Genomic DNA, 17,253 nt, shown 5'->3' on the forward strand with positions numbered 1-17,253 from the left:
TTATCATGTGCTCAATGTGTGTTGTTTTATGGCACAGTATATATTAAAAACAAGGCTTGCAAAATGAAGAAACGAAATTTTCTGCTCTAATTACCAGGAAAAAGTAAGTGAGGCTATGAGCTGGTTGGCTGCACAGGAGAAGAAGTTAGCAAAGTTACTGATCGACACAGAGAATGAAACATATTATCAGAAGTATAAAGTAAGTTGCATTTCATATTTAACCGCTTCTGTGAAAAGAAGCTATGTTTCTGGGAATATTTGTAATTTTTTTCATCTTCGTTGCCTGAACTGAAGCATTAAATAAACTTTTAAACAAGAGTTGTAAATCTGACAATGACTTTGATAAATGCTCTCATATGGTTGAGGGAAGGGTAGGATAAAATTCTTTTTATTGGGAAAAAGATAGATGCTGCTTGGTTTCTGAGCAGAGCAAGTTTTTTTCTGGAGAGAGTAGAGTAGTGTCTTAATTAACTGGTGTAGTTGAAGACTTGGACAATATTCAAGCACATAGGCCCTTTAAAGCATTACCTTCACCATTTCTGAGATAGTAATAACAGTAGGTTTAACCCATCTGATGTTACAGAGGAGTAGTTGAAGTGTTGGCTATAGGTTGTGCTGAAGTAAAACTTGCTTTGGTTTATACTGTAGCCAGAGTTTGTAATAAAATGATTCATGGGGGACTGTGAGGGGTGGAATTTTCCCTTTTCCTTGGTGGGAGGGGAGAACCATGTCCTGGCTGCACTGACTTTATATTAAATACAGATTTTGCTAGTGAATGGCACCTATAATTTCAGACCCAAATACTGCCTGGAGACAAGTGTGCCTCTTTCCTGCTATCTTGCCTTTCCATGCATCACACCCTTTGAAGTTAATGGAAGTCATACCAATGTGTTCAAAGGCAGTTCTTGGCTCCATGAGCTTCCATCTGAAGCCTTCTTCTATGAATTACTCTTCCTTTTTATCCCTAGGAAATGCTGTCATTTATGGAAGCATTTAACCAAGAAAAAAAACCCTTTCTGCCTGTGTTGTCATCAAAAAGAGGTGAAGTTGAGCTAAGCGAAGGCTGGCGGCAGATGAGAGAAGAGTGGGATAAACTGAACGCTCAGGTCAGAGTCATTTCTAGCTCACTGCGTTACAAGCATGAGCGTGTTTGATGAAGAAGCTTAAGTCTACCCCAGGAACTTCCACAGGGAAAAATGGGCAGGTGATACTTTATTTGGATTGATAAAAGAGGTATTGACCCTGAACCTGAAGTCCAGACAAAGTGATTGGTGTACATGCCCAAGAGGAGACAAAAGGTGACTCTCTATTACCCTTCTGCCTCCTGAGCCTCGGGACTGTGAGACGTCCGTGAAAAATGGCCTGCATCTGATTATCTTTGAGCACTCTTCTGATCAAAGTTTTTGGCATATTTATGCTTAAAAGGTTCTTCTGGGACATAATTATGGCTCAGATAATGATGTAGCTGGGAAAAGTGTTTTAATATATTCTTTCCTACGGCATGGATAGTGATATAGTGAGGTCTGGTTGGTCAGTGCTTTGCAGTGAGGTTGTCTGTGTCGTCTCCCTCTGCTGCAAGGGGGAAGGTATTGGGCCTTGCTGGCAATTCCTCTTTGTGGAAGAGGTGTTCCCCTGTCAGCCCCATGATGGAAAGGTGTCCAGAGCATCCCTGTTTCCCCTCTATTTTGCAACTAATTTACTATGAATTTCCCAGTTGCTGGGCTTTGAGATGGTCACCAGCCAAGGACAGTAACTGCAAAATTCTCTGCAGTGTTACAGAGATTACAGACTGGGGAGCAAACCTGGGTGTCAGGTCAACATAGCTGATCTGCAGCTGACTTCACTGGAAACTCCTTTTCTGCATGGTCACAGGCGTGGGTTTTTTTTTCTGGGATGTCTAGAGCATCAGCTTATGGAGCTTATATCAGTATCTTGGGGATGGGAAAGAAAATAATAGTGAGAAATTTAATCACTTGTTTTCCCTTTTAAGATTAACGAATGGAAAGTGAAGCTGGACCAGATGTTGCCCTCCCCTCTGAATAGCATTGAGGCTTGGCTTCAGGAGGTAGAACATCTGCAGGCAGAAGATTTGCCTGATTTGCAGGACCCGTTTAAAGCAATGTTTGTCTTCAGAGAAATAATTGTAATATTTAAGGTATGCTGATCACAAAGAAACATTCTACTTCAGTCTGACCTAGCAAAGCACTTGTTACGGAATTGCTATTCGACATTTTGGGAAGTGGTGTGGATATGTTTATCTTTTGAAGATGAAAAGCTCTTTTGAACATACCTTTGAACAGTGATGAGTTTAATTAAATAACTGCATGGGTCTATAAGGAAGGTTTCTGACTTCACTGGGGTGAGATTAAATTTGAGTGCTATCTGAATGAGTAAATTATGGTGTTCTTTTTTATGTGGTTCCTGCAACTTGTTTGTTTGTTAAGTAATAACAGAGGGTAATTGCATCCTTATCTTTAAATCTACGCTTAATGCATACCTATTCCGAGAAGCACTTGGGCTCAGGGCCGCATTCCAGTGAATTCATGAAGTCTGTGTGTTTAAAGTTAAGTATTTGCTGAATCACTCTAATTCCATTCAAAGCAATGGGAGGTATTTTGATACCTCCATACCATGCAGGTTATTTATTCTGATCTTGAAATCTTTACACTGATAATAGTTTAAATGTCCTTTTGAGTTTGAAAACTTTGGAAGGACTACATGTGTTGATGCCTGGTTGATCATCATAATGCTGTACTTGGTTTTTTTTATGAACAAGGGGGAACTTGAATGTTTTTGTGACATGTCCTTAAAGAGAATTTGAAAGAATGGGAAATAGAGGTGCTTGTGAGTGGCTTGTAACACCGCTTTTTCGTACTGTTGCTAGTCAGTTCCTGATACGAGAGATGGCTTTTTAACTGATAACAGCTTTGCTAGACTTTAGCCATTTCATCTATGATTTTTGCTGTTCAGACTCATTTCTAAGAATGAGACAGAGATGTCATTGGCTTAGGGGTTTCTTTTTTCCCATTGAACATGTAGATAAAAATCATTAAGTTCCTTAAGAAGAAGCAGCCCAGGATACTTAATTTCTGTCAGATCCACTTTTCCTGATGGGAAGACATTCTGCTGAGAATTTTTTCCCCCTCCTTCCTCTAGTCAGTCCTTTTAGCATGTCTTGTGCAGGGATCTTGTTGCCAAGGTGGTGCCTTATAATGGAAATTTTACTTTCTCTTAAGATCTGCAAAATTACCCACCAATGCTCATAACTGTGTGACTCGAATAGTGTCAAGACTACAAAATCAAGTATTTAAAACCTGTGCACTATTTTCAGGTTTGAGGGCTGCCCCAGGATTTAGCCATTTCTGTTAACATGCTTTGTGGCAGTTCTTATTACGTAGAAATAAACTTTTAGCATATTTATTTATATGCTGCTTATGAATATGCTTAATTCTGTTCAATGCATTTTATATTTTATTTTAGCATAGAGAATTTGGTGCTGAGACACATGTCATAAAATATTCCCCAATCGTGTGATACCAGCCATCAGAGGGTTAATGTGATATGCTATCAGCATGGTGTTAGATGGAAATTTATTGAGCAGTCAAATGAAGTATTAAGCATGTTTGACATAATAGGTTTATTCATTGGGTTTTGCCTTCAGTCTTTGCTAACACATGGCAAAGAACAACTTAATATCCTGAAACTGTTACAATGACACTTTTTTGTCCTAAAGATGATAATGAAAGTGCAGAAAAAACTGATAGCATGGGTAGTGTAGATTCGTGTTCCTTATATTTAACTAGATGCACAGTGATAAGAGAAATCAGGTAGTACCGCACTAAATATGCGCTTTAGAAGCTGATGAGATAAATACTTTCATTGCACTTTAACGAGTAAAGACACTGGAAGATTGTCTTGTGCTGACTAGTTCTTAATAGCTCTCACCCTAATGGCAGGTGACTTGCAGATTCCCAGATGAAATACTCTAGAATTAAAATGAATGGCTTACTGTCTTTTTCTCCCCAGGGCTTGATGGATTGTTTTGATTCTCACTTGGACGCGCTTCAATCATTTAAGAATGAAGATGAGAAGAGTATGCCAGTTGTCTTGCCTGAAAAGTTAGAGGAAATGGAAAGAAGGTTGTGATCCTTAAATTCCCTCTACTTTGACTATATTGTATTCTAGCTCTGTTACTGGCTTGCTCGGCTATTCTGAACAAAGCACATAATTTATCCATGCCTTGCAGAAAAGGAGCCTTTTCTTCTTAAGTAGATTAGTTTTCATGTGGAGCAGGCAGGTTCACTCATTGGTCCAATGAATGTTGAATTATGTGTAGAAAGCAGAGCTCATTAACAGGAACTTTTCAGATGCCCTTTGCTGGTGTGGATAGGAAACACCCACCAGGGGTAGGGAACGTGAATATTTTGAATGTAAAAATTTCTCTGGGGGTGTGGATTCTCTAACTTTTAATTTCCACCTTTTAAAATCACTGAGATCTACAGGTTGTGCAACTCCATATAGCTGTTGGAGGATATTTTTAAAAAATGACTGGTGAATTGTGTCTGTAACCTGAGCCCCTTTGATAGACAGATGGCAGATACCCCTTTTCTGGGCATTTAAAGTTTTTCGTAAGTTGATCAGTCAATATTGACTCAACATTGTTGCTACTTAAAAAAAATGAACTGTTGTTATCATAAAATTTTACTCCTGTGCTAATAAAATAATGTTTACATACATGTAATTCTGAGTTTTTAGGCTAAAAACCTTTACGTTAATGCCTTCTATACTCGATGATTTTGAGTCAACTTTTGGAACCTTTCACTGTTTGCAGATTCAGCACTATTTGTTTCACAAACTCCAACACCTTTCTTGAATACCACTATGGACTGTGCTCGGCTATTGCCAATGAGGTGATGTTAAAGCTAAATATCTGGGACATGAAATATGGGACAAAAGAGTCCGTGGAGTCACTGCTGGAAAATTGGAATGTAAGTTTAAAATATATCTATCACACCCCGACAATAATTCTTCTTCCCCACCTCTCTTTGCTTCAAGCTTGTGCCTGTCCTCATCTGAAGATACTACAATAGTTGGTAGAAGCCTGGTAGGCTTGTGAGATCTGGGATTTATGCAAAGAAGGACAGGTAGACTTCATAGCTTTCTCCATGTGTTCCCATTTTACTCTGAACCAGAGTTCCTTCTTCGGTTTGGAGAAATAGTGAGCTGTGACTGTTTGTAATTTTCTCTCTGCCCTTTTTTATTCTTTATTGGAAGATTTCTTTCTTTCTAGACTATTTATAGGGCCAGTAGTAGCAGCCCTTCCCTAACTCAGACCTCTCTGGGGCAGCTCAGCAATTGCTGTCTTCAAAAACAGCCACTACCCACAGTGCTGGCTAATACCGCCTTCTGCTGTTGCCTCTTCCTTTTCCAGCTTCCTTACCTTCTTACGCTTTGTGGTGAATAGGAATTGTCTTGTTTTGTTGTATTTTGTGCTTAGCTGAGCTTCTGGGCTCAGATTATTAAAATGATGCCATGTGCAGGCCTGTGGGAGGGGATGGATTACCCTACCCCAAATACTGTCAAAGATGCATCAAGAATAGAGGCAGAGATAAAAATGCTGATGCCATCAATTTTGCCCCATGTCCAGTTAATGGGACTCCTCCTGAATTCCATCTTAGTGAAGTTTCTAAAGAGTTTCTCAGAAGCTTTTCAGACTGGCAAATTCCTAGTTCACACAGAATCACACAGAATTGTCTAGGTTGGAAAAGACCTTGAAGATCATCTAGTCCAACCATTAACCTAACATTGACAGTTCTCAACTACACCATATCCCTCAGCACTATGTCAACCCGACTCTTAAACACCTCCAGGGATGGGGACTCCACCACCTCCCTGGGCAGCCTATTCCAACGCCTGACTACCCGTTCTGTAAAGAAATACTTCCTAATATCCAGTCTAAACCTTCCCTGGCACAACTTGAGGCCATTACCTGTTGTCCTATCGCTTATTACTTGGTTAAAGAGACTCATCCCCAGTTCTCTGCAACCTCCTTTCAGGTAGTTGTAGAGGGCGATGAGGTCTCCCCTCAGCCTCCTCTTCTCCAGACTAAACAACCCCAGTTCCTTTAGCCACTCCTCGTTAAATTAGTGGGAATTTCACCAGCATCACAACTGTGGAAGGAGGCAACAAGAGAGTGTATAAAACAGCAGTTTTCCTCAGCAGTATTCCCTTACCCTGTGGTGCGATGGGAGTAGAGAGCTAATCTGTACTGAGTTTCTTGATTCATTTGGTTTCATAAATACTTACTATCTTGTTATTTCTACAGTTGTGGTTCATGGTCTTTCTCAAGCTGATAGAATATAGAGCTTTCCCTAGGAGTTTAAGGCTTGTTGCTGGCTCTCTTTCTGGTCCCATGATGTGCAGTCCTGGCTGAGTGGTGGCATGGTGGCCCAGATTTGTCATGGCCACAGGAGAGGTTGTTTTGTAGTATGCTAGATAGAACATTTGAAGGAGTGGGGAGCTCTGGGGTGAGATGCAGCTCAGACAGAGAGGGGCTGAGGATCAACCGTCTCATTCCCCGTGTGAATATTTAAAGCACCAGTCTCCTCCTCTGCTCCCATTTTTTGATCTCTCAGCCTTTCTATCCCCAGTTTGGATCTTACTTGATCTGTGGCCGGAACTAGGCATGTCGGGATTTCTGTGCATGCAGGGAAACCCACCTTTCACTTTCATCACTTTTTTGACTTATGTGACTAAATTCTGCCTGACTTGTTCTAGATGCCTTTTCTCAACGTAGCCCTAGGGCCCTAACTTTTTGAAATAAACAGTCCTGACTCATGCAGGGCTGTGACTCAGGCAATGGCATTCAGGAGTTAATATTCCCATTGAAGTTACTCTCTGCACAAGCAGAAAAAAGAACAGAACTATTTCAGACTAAAGGGTGCAGATGAGTTGCTGGATTGGCTTTGCTCAGTTTGTTTAACCTGCAGGTTATAGGATCATATTGAATAAAATGTATCCCAAGCTGCATTTCCTACCTAGTTTTATGTGGGTTAGTGTTACCCATGCCAATTACTTTTCACTTTGGGCAGAATTTCATTGAAGAAAAGAGACTTGAAACGCAACTAGAAACTGCTACTCACATCTGTGAAGATTTGAAAAACAAAAACATAAGCAATCCTGACTTAGGTAAGTTCATGCACAGAAACTGATATGAAGACCTCTATTTTGAACTGATGTGCTGTCACCAGTTTTAACTCCCACTTGTGTTTTGTGTAAAATACTGCTTCTGTGTAATTAACCTCTCTGTTTCCAAATGTATAATGGTATTCCCTATTTGATGTCCTAGCTGAAGATCCTCAAGAAATTAGCAAACTTTTTAAGACAGTGGAGTCAAAGATTTCTATGTGCAGAGACTATATTTCCAATGTAAATACCACTCTACAGAAAGTTCTGTCTTCCTGGAGTAATTATACAGAAAACATGCACTTACTAAAGACGTGGCTGGAAGAAAAACGAAATGAGCATCCGAAAGAGGTATGTGGCTGGATTTCTCTTTGTAATCACAAGAGAGAGATCCTTGGAAGCCTCCTGGAAGAAAAGCATCATACATGACAGTGGTTGTTGTTGCTTTTCTATTCCTCATTTTGTAAATAAACTTTTGGTAGGGTTCTGCTTTAAATTATTTCAATGCCTCTGTCTAGATCCCTGCTGAGATCCTGGCAAAGTGGAATTCGGTTCATGGTTCCTTAAATGAAGCTGGAAACTATCTCATTGAAGTCAGCAAAGAGCAAGTTGGATCAAATATTGCCAAAGAGCTGAAGAAACTGAACAGGAGATGGGCTAAGTTCATCAAGAGGACACACTTTGTGAGTTACTATTTTCATATGACTCTTTTGCCATGCAGCCTTTAAAGCCATATTTTCTAGACTTATCAGCTTGCTTATTAGATGTTAATAAACCTTTCAGTCAATCAATATTGCCAGTTTTAAACCAGGAGGAACAGAAAATACACAGAGGCATCCCATTCTTAAGTCTTTGTGACTCAGTTAAATGCTTTTTATGACACAATAGAAAATGTTCAATTTTTTAAATGGAAATTTTAAAACCACTTATAAAAGGAACTCTTATTACAGAATAAAGCTCTTTATTCAGTTCTAGAGATGGAAGTAATCAATTTGTTAAGAGCTTGTGAGCCTTTGCTAAATTGTATGATCTCTGCCTCAGCTAGTAGAAAGTAATCATTGCTGCATAGATATTTCTAGGGTTCTGCAACTTTACCCTAGTTCACTTGACAGGTTTTTAGGCTGCTATAAATGCCTATACAACCTGCTTAATGTTACATATTTTACATTTCCTAGAATGCTTTCACAAGAATGACATTTCCACTCTGCCTGGGAATATTAGAGCTCTTAATTTTCTAAACTGAGCCTTTCATTGACATTTATTAAATGTACTGTTGTGACAATAAATGGTGGCAAAAATTTACATTTTTGTAGGAGATGAGCTTAGTGAGAATGCAAGAAGATCAAAGGAAACATGTTCCCAAGGGTGAGGGAGATCCAGAGTTTCCTAGAAAAACCCTTAGTAAGAGATGCTTTTAGGAAATACGTTCAGAAAGCAGAGATAAAGAGACCTCTTGCAGCCTTACAAGGGCTTAAGGGCTTCAGGAGATATTTTTCTGGTATTGCAATGGACATTATGGCTATAATATAAATGCTTGAGCTCTGGCCTGTACCAGGCAGAGTAACTAACTATAACTGTTAGTACGCTCCCTGGTCTGGATTTGACCAACACCAGCTATCATTCTCTTGGACAATTCCCTGGCATAGCCTGGGGGATGCTGCAGCCCAGGAGTTACTCTTTGTAGTAGCATGGCTGTGGCTGCATGCTTATAGGGAGGGGTGGGCCATATGGGCACAGGTTGTGCTGCCCCACCTGCCCTCAGGGTTGAAGAACTGAGCCTCACATGGTTTATTTACCAGTATGTTTGGCATTTATTTCTCCTTTGATCCCTGTTGGGTGCAAAAGCTGGAAAGTAACCTAAGTTGTGACTGTGTGTTGCAGGAGGGTAGCAGAGAGACCCATGAACCGATGACAAGAATAAACGTCTTACCCTGCTCTTTGTTTATAGCTTGGTGAAGAGAGCACAAATGCTGCTGAAAAGACCAGGGAGCTTCTGGGAAGCCTGGAGAAAACCGAAGAGCTCCTTGGAGGGGTGGAGAGCTGGGCAGCAGAGAGCGAACGCCTGCTTAGCGAGATCGGTCATGAGGGGCCGATGGAACCTGAAATGGAGGAACATTTGCAGGTGAAAATGGAAATACGCTGCTTAAAATACTTGTTCATCAGATTCTTATCTTTCAGCATGGATTCATGGCTGGGGTAAAGTGAGCCATCATCAGTGAAGCAGAAATGAATGTGTATTTTGTACTGTAATACTGGTAAAAAGTGAAGGCAATGCTAATGTTTTGGTGTTATTTCCCGGGATCACTCCCAGCTGAGCTATAAATGAATCTTCCAACATCAGTGTGACAGATGACAAGCGGGTGCCAATTAAGTGCTGTTGGTGCCACGGATCAGCAGCTTGCTCTTGAGTGATACTAATTACTCCCTGTCCAGCACAGCATTCACAGCAGACTAAAACTTTGCAAGGTGCCAAGTTGAGATTTTCCCCTGGCCATACAGTGCTTTCTATCATCTACCCCCCAGTGCAGGGAAGAGGTTTGGGACAACTTGGCTGCATTCAAGGCTTACCTGTCAAAAACTGGAATACTTGAAGTATTTTCAGCAGCATGCTGGGTAATTCGTGCATCTCAGCTTATAGGCAGTTGCTCTAAACATCCACAGTGGTCACTGATGAGTTTCTTGTTACTTCCACTAGTCTGTATTGTTTCCCATGTCTCTCTGCCAGGGATTGCTGTTGCCCAGCAGATGGCAGGTGGAATTATGTATATATAACTCAGCAGCTTCAGTACAAAGTCTGATTTATTTTCTTCACCTGCCAGTGAAGGTGAGACTGAACAAAGATGCCAGGCTTTGCACTGGAGAAGCTGAAGCACTGTCTTTGGTTGCCTTTTGCTATTTCTGCAACAGGGCCAGTACAATGTAATGGTAGGGAGGTGACCACCAGAAGGAGGTTTCATCAGAGCTCCTCTGTCTAAGTGCTAAAATTAAACAGAGATCTTTTTTGGTACATTAAATCCACCTACAATAACTGTGAACCAGAATTAGTGTTAGTTTACTTTTGATTTGTGCCTTCTTGCACCATGTTTAGTTGACAGAATTAGGAATGTGAGACTATGAAAAGAATCTATTCATCTTTTTGTGATTGTGGGCATATGTTTATAAAATAAGCCTTATTTTGCAGTGTGACACTAGTTTGTTAAAAACAACAAAGTAACAAAACACACCCTGAAATACAGCCTCTAAAAATGTGACTGGTATTGTACTCCATCCGTGTCTGTGAGCAGAAGAGATCAGGTCACTTATTACCTGCAGTACAATAGGTTGGGATCCAGAAAGCACTAATTATCATTAGAAGAATGCTAATTGACAACTTCAAACGGGAAAACGTGTTGAATATTCATAGACGATAACAGCTCTAATAACGACATTTCTTGATAAATATTCAAATATGGCACACTACTTTTGCATGCAAAATACCCAGCTGCTGCCTGCCTTTTAGTACTGAACACCACAAGAAAATCTGAGCCTTGATATGTGCTAACTTTCAGATGACTTCATGATCAGACAATGCATATCCAAATGTGTGGTTTGTACATTCATTTGGAAAGCTGTTTGGATGGGAAAGCATGTTTAAAAAAGACTTCTAATTGGCTCTGAGGCAAAGACATGAGAGGTATCACATTGACAGAAAGGTTGTTTCAGCAACCAGAATCCCCTGTGGATGGCGGCAGACTTCTTTCTCTGTACACAGAGATTTTGCAGTGCAATACACTGACCATAATTGGAATATAAGATTTTTCTTGACTAGATATTGACCATCCATGATCAAGGCTGGCTTTTTCATTCAGTTCCTTTAAACAAAAAGACATAAATACTGTACAGGCCTCTAATGCTTTTTGTTCAACCAGAGCTTGGCTGCAAAGGGAACCTCATTTCAAGAACAAGTTGTGGCAGCAGAAGATATATTGCAATCCCTGACGCAAAATGTTTCAAGTCAGGTGTCCCAACAGCATTCTCAGACCACTGGGCTGCACGCACGAATTAAAGAAGCCAGAGTCAAAATAGAGGTACTCCTTTTTTACTGTTATTATACCTTATACACACAGAAATCTCTAATTTTCACATTATGTGATTAAGATGATTCCTTTTAATTCATGTAAAATAAAAAAAACATTTATACTTTTGGAATCAGTTTCACAGACTTATGCCACGGCAAAAACTAGAACATTTCAAAGATCAATATCCCAACCCAAAAAACTTGAGTGATGTTATGAAGCAATAGCTTTATGTGATTACTGACACTCAAGCATGTTCTGAAGACTGTCTTTTTTCCAAGGCTGTCATGGGTGACATGAACAACATCTTGTCCAAATCTGAGAAGAGACCTGCAGAGAAGGAAGCTTTGCTCAATTTTGAAGAATCACAGAAAGAACTTGAGGCCTCCATTTCAAAGGCTGTGCAACTTGTCAGTCAAAAATTAAGTCCTGAAGATTGTATTTCAAAATATGAGGTGGGTTCGTTTTCTGAGCCAGCTGAATTTGAATGTTTTTTAGTGGTAGTTATTATCTAAGAGACTAAGGTACCACAGCGACAAAAATATTTTTTGGTATTTTTTGGTAGCTATTAATATGTTTCTCAGCATTTTGATTTAGCACTGTTAGCGTATATTAACTCAGCAGACAACTTGAATGAAGAAATGTGAATCTGTATAGCAGTTTATTCACTGCCCTGTCTTACCTTACATTACTCCATCATCCCATCAGACGTCATCATGTTCTGAACTGCAGCCATTTTTTTTGCCTGATTAATAATTAAGAGTCCCACCAAGAATCACATGGGTGAATTCTTGGACAGGTTTTTCAAGTGTGATTATAAATACTGAATCACCTCTTTTTCCTAGGGGCTATCTGGTTTTCCTGGTTTTGACTGGGATAGAGTTAATTTTCTTCCTAGTAGCTGATGCAGTGCTATGTTTTAGATTCAGTGTGAGAATAATGTTGATAACACACTGATGTTTTAGTTGTTGCTAAGTAGTGCTTATCCTAAGTTAAGGATTTTTCAGTTTCTCGTGCTCTGCCAGAGAGGAGGGGCACAAGAAGCTGGGAGGAAGCATGGCCAGGACAGATGACCTGAACTAGCCAAAGGGACGTACCATACCGTAGGGTGTCATGCTCAGTATAGAAACTGGGGGGAGTTACTGGGAGGGGCAGATCACTGCTTGGGCATCGGTCAGCGGGTGGTGAGCAAGAGCATTGGGTATCACTTGTTTTTTCTGGAGTTTTATTTCTCTCTATTATATTCCTTTTCATTACTATTATTACTATAATATTATTATTTAATTATTGTTATTATATTTTGTTATATTTTAGTTATTAAACTGTTCTTATCTCAGCCCACAGCTTTTACTTTTTTTCCAATTCCCCTCCCCATCCCACCAGGAGTGGGTAGGAGTGAGCGAGCAGCTGCGTGGTGCTTAGTTGCTGGCTGGGGTTAAACCACGACACTGGTAAAGAAAGTGTGCGATCTCAAAATCTGGACCTCTTAAAGGGGTCCTTAGTGAGGTATCAAAAATGGAAGTGCCCCAAATCTGTGTTGCTGTATCTTGCACAGCAGCTCCTGGGCGGCCATGTTCTGGGAGCAGTGCAGAGCCTCGCTCCAGGCCATCTCATAGGGTCCCATCGGACTGATGCAGACCTTTCTGACACACATGGGACATGGCCACGTATATTCCCTAGAAATGGTGTAAAGTTCAGGGACCTTAATCTTTCTTCTTTGGTACCAAATTTGCCCCTAAAAGAGGGGTTACAAGAACAACATCTGCTTTTCTCCAAAAAATGTACACCGATATTGTCTGCAACCACTTTGCAGATATGCAAGGGTGGAGAATGCCCTCATACCAATGCAAGGGCCATTGCAGCCCATACATACAATGTATACGTGTTTCATGAGTGATTTTTGTATGCTACTGATGTAATTTTATTAGGTAAATAAGCTACATTCAGTTCTGTTTATTTTTCATTATAATGCTTTTCTTGCAGGAAGCTTTTAATGCTCTGGACAATAAAGTTCTCAACAAATTTTTGAAAGCAGCTGAACAACTGAAAAATATTTCATCTGATTGCGAAAAGCTGGTAGTGGAAGAAAAGAGTGAAGATGTTCGTAAAAGATGGGAGGTAAGGTAATATAGGAAGGAGAATCCACTGTCCTCATTAGGCCTTGCATTTTTGAAAAACATTTTTTTTGTCACAATATGTTCTGAGGTTTTTATTTGCTTTGTAATACCATCTCACAGGGATAATGTATTTTGAATTTTGCAGGCAGTTCATCATGAAATTATATCCTGTGTCCAGCTCATAGTAGAAAGGGAAAAAAAGAACTTTAACACAACTTTAAAAAAAATCAATAAGCAGTTAGGCAAAGAGAAGAAATTCCTAAGTATGGACAAAACCAAAGGGCTCATCAAGGAACATGAGGTACCTGCCACACTCCTTTTCTGCTCACCTACCTCTCTTTGTGAATGCATTGTCTGTCATTCTTTCTCCTTTTTAGGTACATTATTGCAGCCTGTGTTTGTGGAACAGGACCCTTGTGCTCCGTGTTATGTAAACATAGAACAAAGACGCCACCCAAATTATTTCTTTACCTTTTTTGACTGTGGATATTAGCCTCCTTGCAGACTTTTAGAATTACCTCCGTGTTATGTGGATGGTATCTTTTTTCCTTTTTTTTTTTAAGATAGCCTTGAAGCATTAAAACAGATTTAGCTGTGCAAAGTGTAAAAATGAGAAATGATTGTGTGTTCTGTGACTCCCTTGATTTGTTAAAGTTGCATAGATGGTGTTAGGTGCCTTCAGGTGAGAGTATCTTCTCACAGTGAAATAGCCACACTTTACCTCTGTGTTTGTGCTGTATATAAATTAACAGCAGAGTTAGCCGTGAGATGTTCATGTTTTACTTGCCAGGGTGAGTCATGGTGAATCATACGTATTCCATAAGCAATGGGTTTTACACTTCATTGCTTCTGGTATTTTCCTTCATCCTCCTCTTTGAGATGCATTGATGTGGCCAGTTTACCATTTATAAGAGTAGGAAATTTCTCTCCTGATGAAATTCTGGTCTTCACTGAATTCAGTGGAGTTTTAGTGTTTGCTTCTCACGGGTTCATGTTCAGCAAATATTACATATGCAAGAGTAAAGAGAAATAACCATTCTCAGGTGTATTCCTTCTGCTCATATTTTTGTTAGATTTTTAGTACATCATGATTTCACCCTAGAAAGTATAATTATGGATGAGGAATATTTTAAATACATTTTCCAATTCTGCTTTTCTGTAGTCAATGGGACATGTATATCTGATGTCAGTGTGAAGAGAACTTGGTACCAAAGTAACTAAAATTGCAGTAATGTAATGAATCTCAAAATCAAGCAAGAGTCAGTATAGTCTTATGAATGCAGCTGGGGAACATGTTGCCAGAAATCCTTATTTCTTTCCTGTCTCTATGCATAAAAGAATCAAGGGAAAATAAATGTTTCTCTCCCGGTTTGGCAGCTTATGCTTTAAGTGCACTCATCTGAGAAGACAACAGAAATAGAAAAAAAATGTATGAGAATAATTGCATATCCTTATGACTTAACATGAGTTTATTATATTGTTTTTCTTTGTTTAGGCCTTTTTTTCACACGAAGGCAGCCTGAGGGAACTTAGCAAGTCATTAGAAGACCTTAAAATATTGGGAAGACTATCAGAAGAAACTGTCCCAGACATACAGACACTGATTGCAGACTGTGAAAAAAAGCTTGAAAAGATTCAACAAATCGTGGCAGATACTTACACGGCCCTGCTGTCTCATGCTGGAGAAGGACAGTCATCTAAGAAAGAGTGGGTGACTGGTGCATGATGTGTTGTAGCTTCTTAGAAATCAGATACATGAATAAATTTTTTTATATTGTAAATGTACTACCAAGTATGTTACTATGTACATTACTATGGGCAACTGTACATTTAAACATTTAGTATTAAGTTTCATAAACTAGCAAGTGCAGTGTTTTATCACCCTTCATCACAGCTGCACTGTTTTTAATCATTAGCCAGGATTTTTTTTTTCTCTTTGTATTTCATATTTTGTTCTTAAGCTGAAATGTCTTTTAAACCGTAGAAACTCCATTGTTGCTTCTGAGAATGGAGAAAAGCCTGGTTCTTCTCAACAACTTGATATCCTTTCAGTACAGGAGGTAAGAAGCCCATACTTACTGTTAGAAAACAGTGCTCTGTCTAGGGGAGATCAATGGCAAAAGGGAAAACTGATTATTTCTGTTACTATTCTTATTGTGGTAGGACCTCAGGCCTCTGGTCAAACATCAAAACCCCATTGTGCTTGGGAATGTAGACTAAGTAAATATTAATAAGTAACATGCAAGGAACAGCACTAGGCATCCCGAGGAGATGTGAGTCTCCAACCTTGCATTATATTTTTCTAAAGAGTGGTTTTCAGCTGGAGGACTCATGTGTGAAGCTGTGTTCAGGTGCAATCCCCCATAGTGTCCCAATAATTTGAACAAGTTTCAGAGGACACAGAGAGCCAAAATAGTGAAGACTTGGAGGCATTTGCTTTAGAAAAATACAGGGAAAACCAGAACCCATATAACTTCTTAGAAATCATTTCAGAGAGATAAGATACTACAGTTCATCATTTATATGCTGCAGAAGATGTCTCGTTTAGGATAAACATTCATGCAAGTAAGGCTGCAGACAGCTCATCAGCCAGCCTCCAGACTGGTGGCTTATAGGAAGAGACCCACTGCATTTACATAAAGTATGAAGATACGTAAGAGTTGTCTGTTATCAAGGGAGATCTCTTGTAAGGCTACTAATACAGTCCCTGATACAATGATGAAATCTGTTCTCTCATGAATAATCCAAGTATGAATTGCATAACTAACGTCAGCCAGCTGCAAACTGAGGAGTAGAGTATATCCTGGAATCAAGGGCAAGAGACATACAAAGGCGTCTGGTATGAGCAGCCTGACAAAAGCTGCAGAAGACAGTGCTTGTGGTTGCCCAAGGACATCCATGGAGCTGCAGCAAAAATTTGCACAAGTGGATTGTGCTTGCCAAAGACCCAGTATCTGTGGAAGAAATGAATGACCTGGCTGCAAGTGTTCAAAAATTTGCACTTTTGGTTCATGATTGAGTTTAAACACATCTTGTATTCATGAATGGCATCTCTCATTTCCTTTGGGACACATGAAGCAATTGTTTCTTTCAGGAGTTCACAGATGTCTGTTGTCTTCACTATGTATCAACACAGCATGACGTAGAGGTCACTGTTACCTTTTTTATTTTTACTCAGACCTCAAGATCTGCTGCAGATATAGTTTTGGAACCAGATGTGAAACATCACAATGGAGAAAGCTGTGCAAAGAAATTAGAGGAAGACAATGATTTGCCCATACCAGCTTTATTAGAGAGGTAATTTTTAAAGGATAAAATGCATGTATATTAAGAGATGATACTATGCTAGACATTTGTAAATTAATTGAATGTATCAAACATAGGGTGCACTTTTGCTATGCAGAACTCTGTTCCTGTTCTACTAGAGTTTACTCAATATTGCTCTACAATTGATAAGGAAGCACTATAGTAGCTAAATGCTTCAAACATTAGGATTTTGTAGCAAGAACACTTATATAAAACTATAAGTTTATAGTTATATATAACTATAAGCTATAAAACTTTTTCTTCTGCTCTTTTCTTGGGCCAGAAAAAGCTGTATCTGCCTTAGCAATAACTTCAAATATTGCAAAATCAAAAAAAAAATGTGTCAAGTTTTTAAAGAACTGACATTTTTATGTTCATAAAACTGAATCTGGAGAATGCAGGCAGGCATTCATACTTGAAAATTAGCCAGGTGAGCAATTTCTCAGCTCTTTTATGTTGCTCATTTATGCCCATTCATTTGGGACTTAGGTAGAAATATGCATGTGCAATTGACTGTGCTTATTTTATATGGTAATCTATTGGTCAGCAAGTCCCAAACCCTGCCATGTTCCATTAAATTAGAAGTAATA

General features: G+C 39.4%; 1 protein-coding gene across 7 annotated transcripts in view; it reads left to right on the top strand.

Annotated features, from left to right (window-relative positions):
• SYNE2 (spectrin repeat containing nuclear envelope protein 2) overlaps positions 1–17,253 on the top strand; it is a 195,470-nt gene that overhangs the window by 33,189 nt on the left and 145,028 nt on the right. For 6 of the 7 annotated variants that reach the window (XR_012622862.1, XM_074820953.1, XM_074820954.1 and 3 more), the window contains exons 10-25: positions 98–199; positions 969–1,106; positions 1,991–2,155; positions 4,027–4,139; positions 4,832–4,988; positions 7,092–7,188; positions 7,349–7,536; positions 7,704–7,868; positions 9,134–9,307; positions 11,094–11,252; positions 11,522–11,695; positions 13,224–13,358; positions 13,503–13,658; positions 14,853–15,064; positions 15,342–15,417; positions 16,536–16,654. Coding sequence is in view for 6 of the 7 variants with exons in the window: in XM_074820953.1 (XP_074677054.1) it covers positions 98–199; positions 969–1,106; positions 1,991–2,155; positions 4,027–4,139; positions 4,832–4,988; positions 7,092–7,188; positions 7,349–7,536; positions 7,704–7,868; positions 9,134–9,307; positions 11,094–11,252; positions 11,522–11,695; positions 13,224–13,358; positions 13,503–13,658; positions 14,853–15,064; positions 15,342–15,417; positions 16,536–16,654 (2,330 nt within the window). In the remaining variant the exon portion in view is untranslated. Of the gene's footprint in view, positions 1–97; positions 200–968; positions 1,107–1,990; positions 2,156–4,026; positions 4,140–4,831; positions 4,989–7,091; positions 7,189–7,348; positions 7,537–7,703; positions 7,869–9,133; positions 9,308–11,093; positions 11,253–11,521; positions 11,696–13,223; positions 13,359–13,502; positions 13,659–13,840; positions 13,894–14,852; positions 15,065–15,341; positions 15,418–16,535; positions 16,655–17,253 lie in introns of those variants that run through there. The other variant, XM_074820957.1, reaches the window with a different exon arrangement.

This window comes from Strix aluco, chromosome 4 (genome assembly GCF_031877795.1).
Source record: "Strix aluco isolate bStrAlu1 chromosome 4, bStrAlu1.hap1, whole genome shotgun sequence".
NCBI classification, from domain to species: Eukaryota; Metazoa; Chordata; class Aves; order Strigiformes; family Strigidae; genus Strix; species Strix aluco.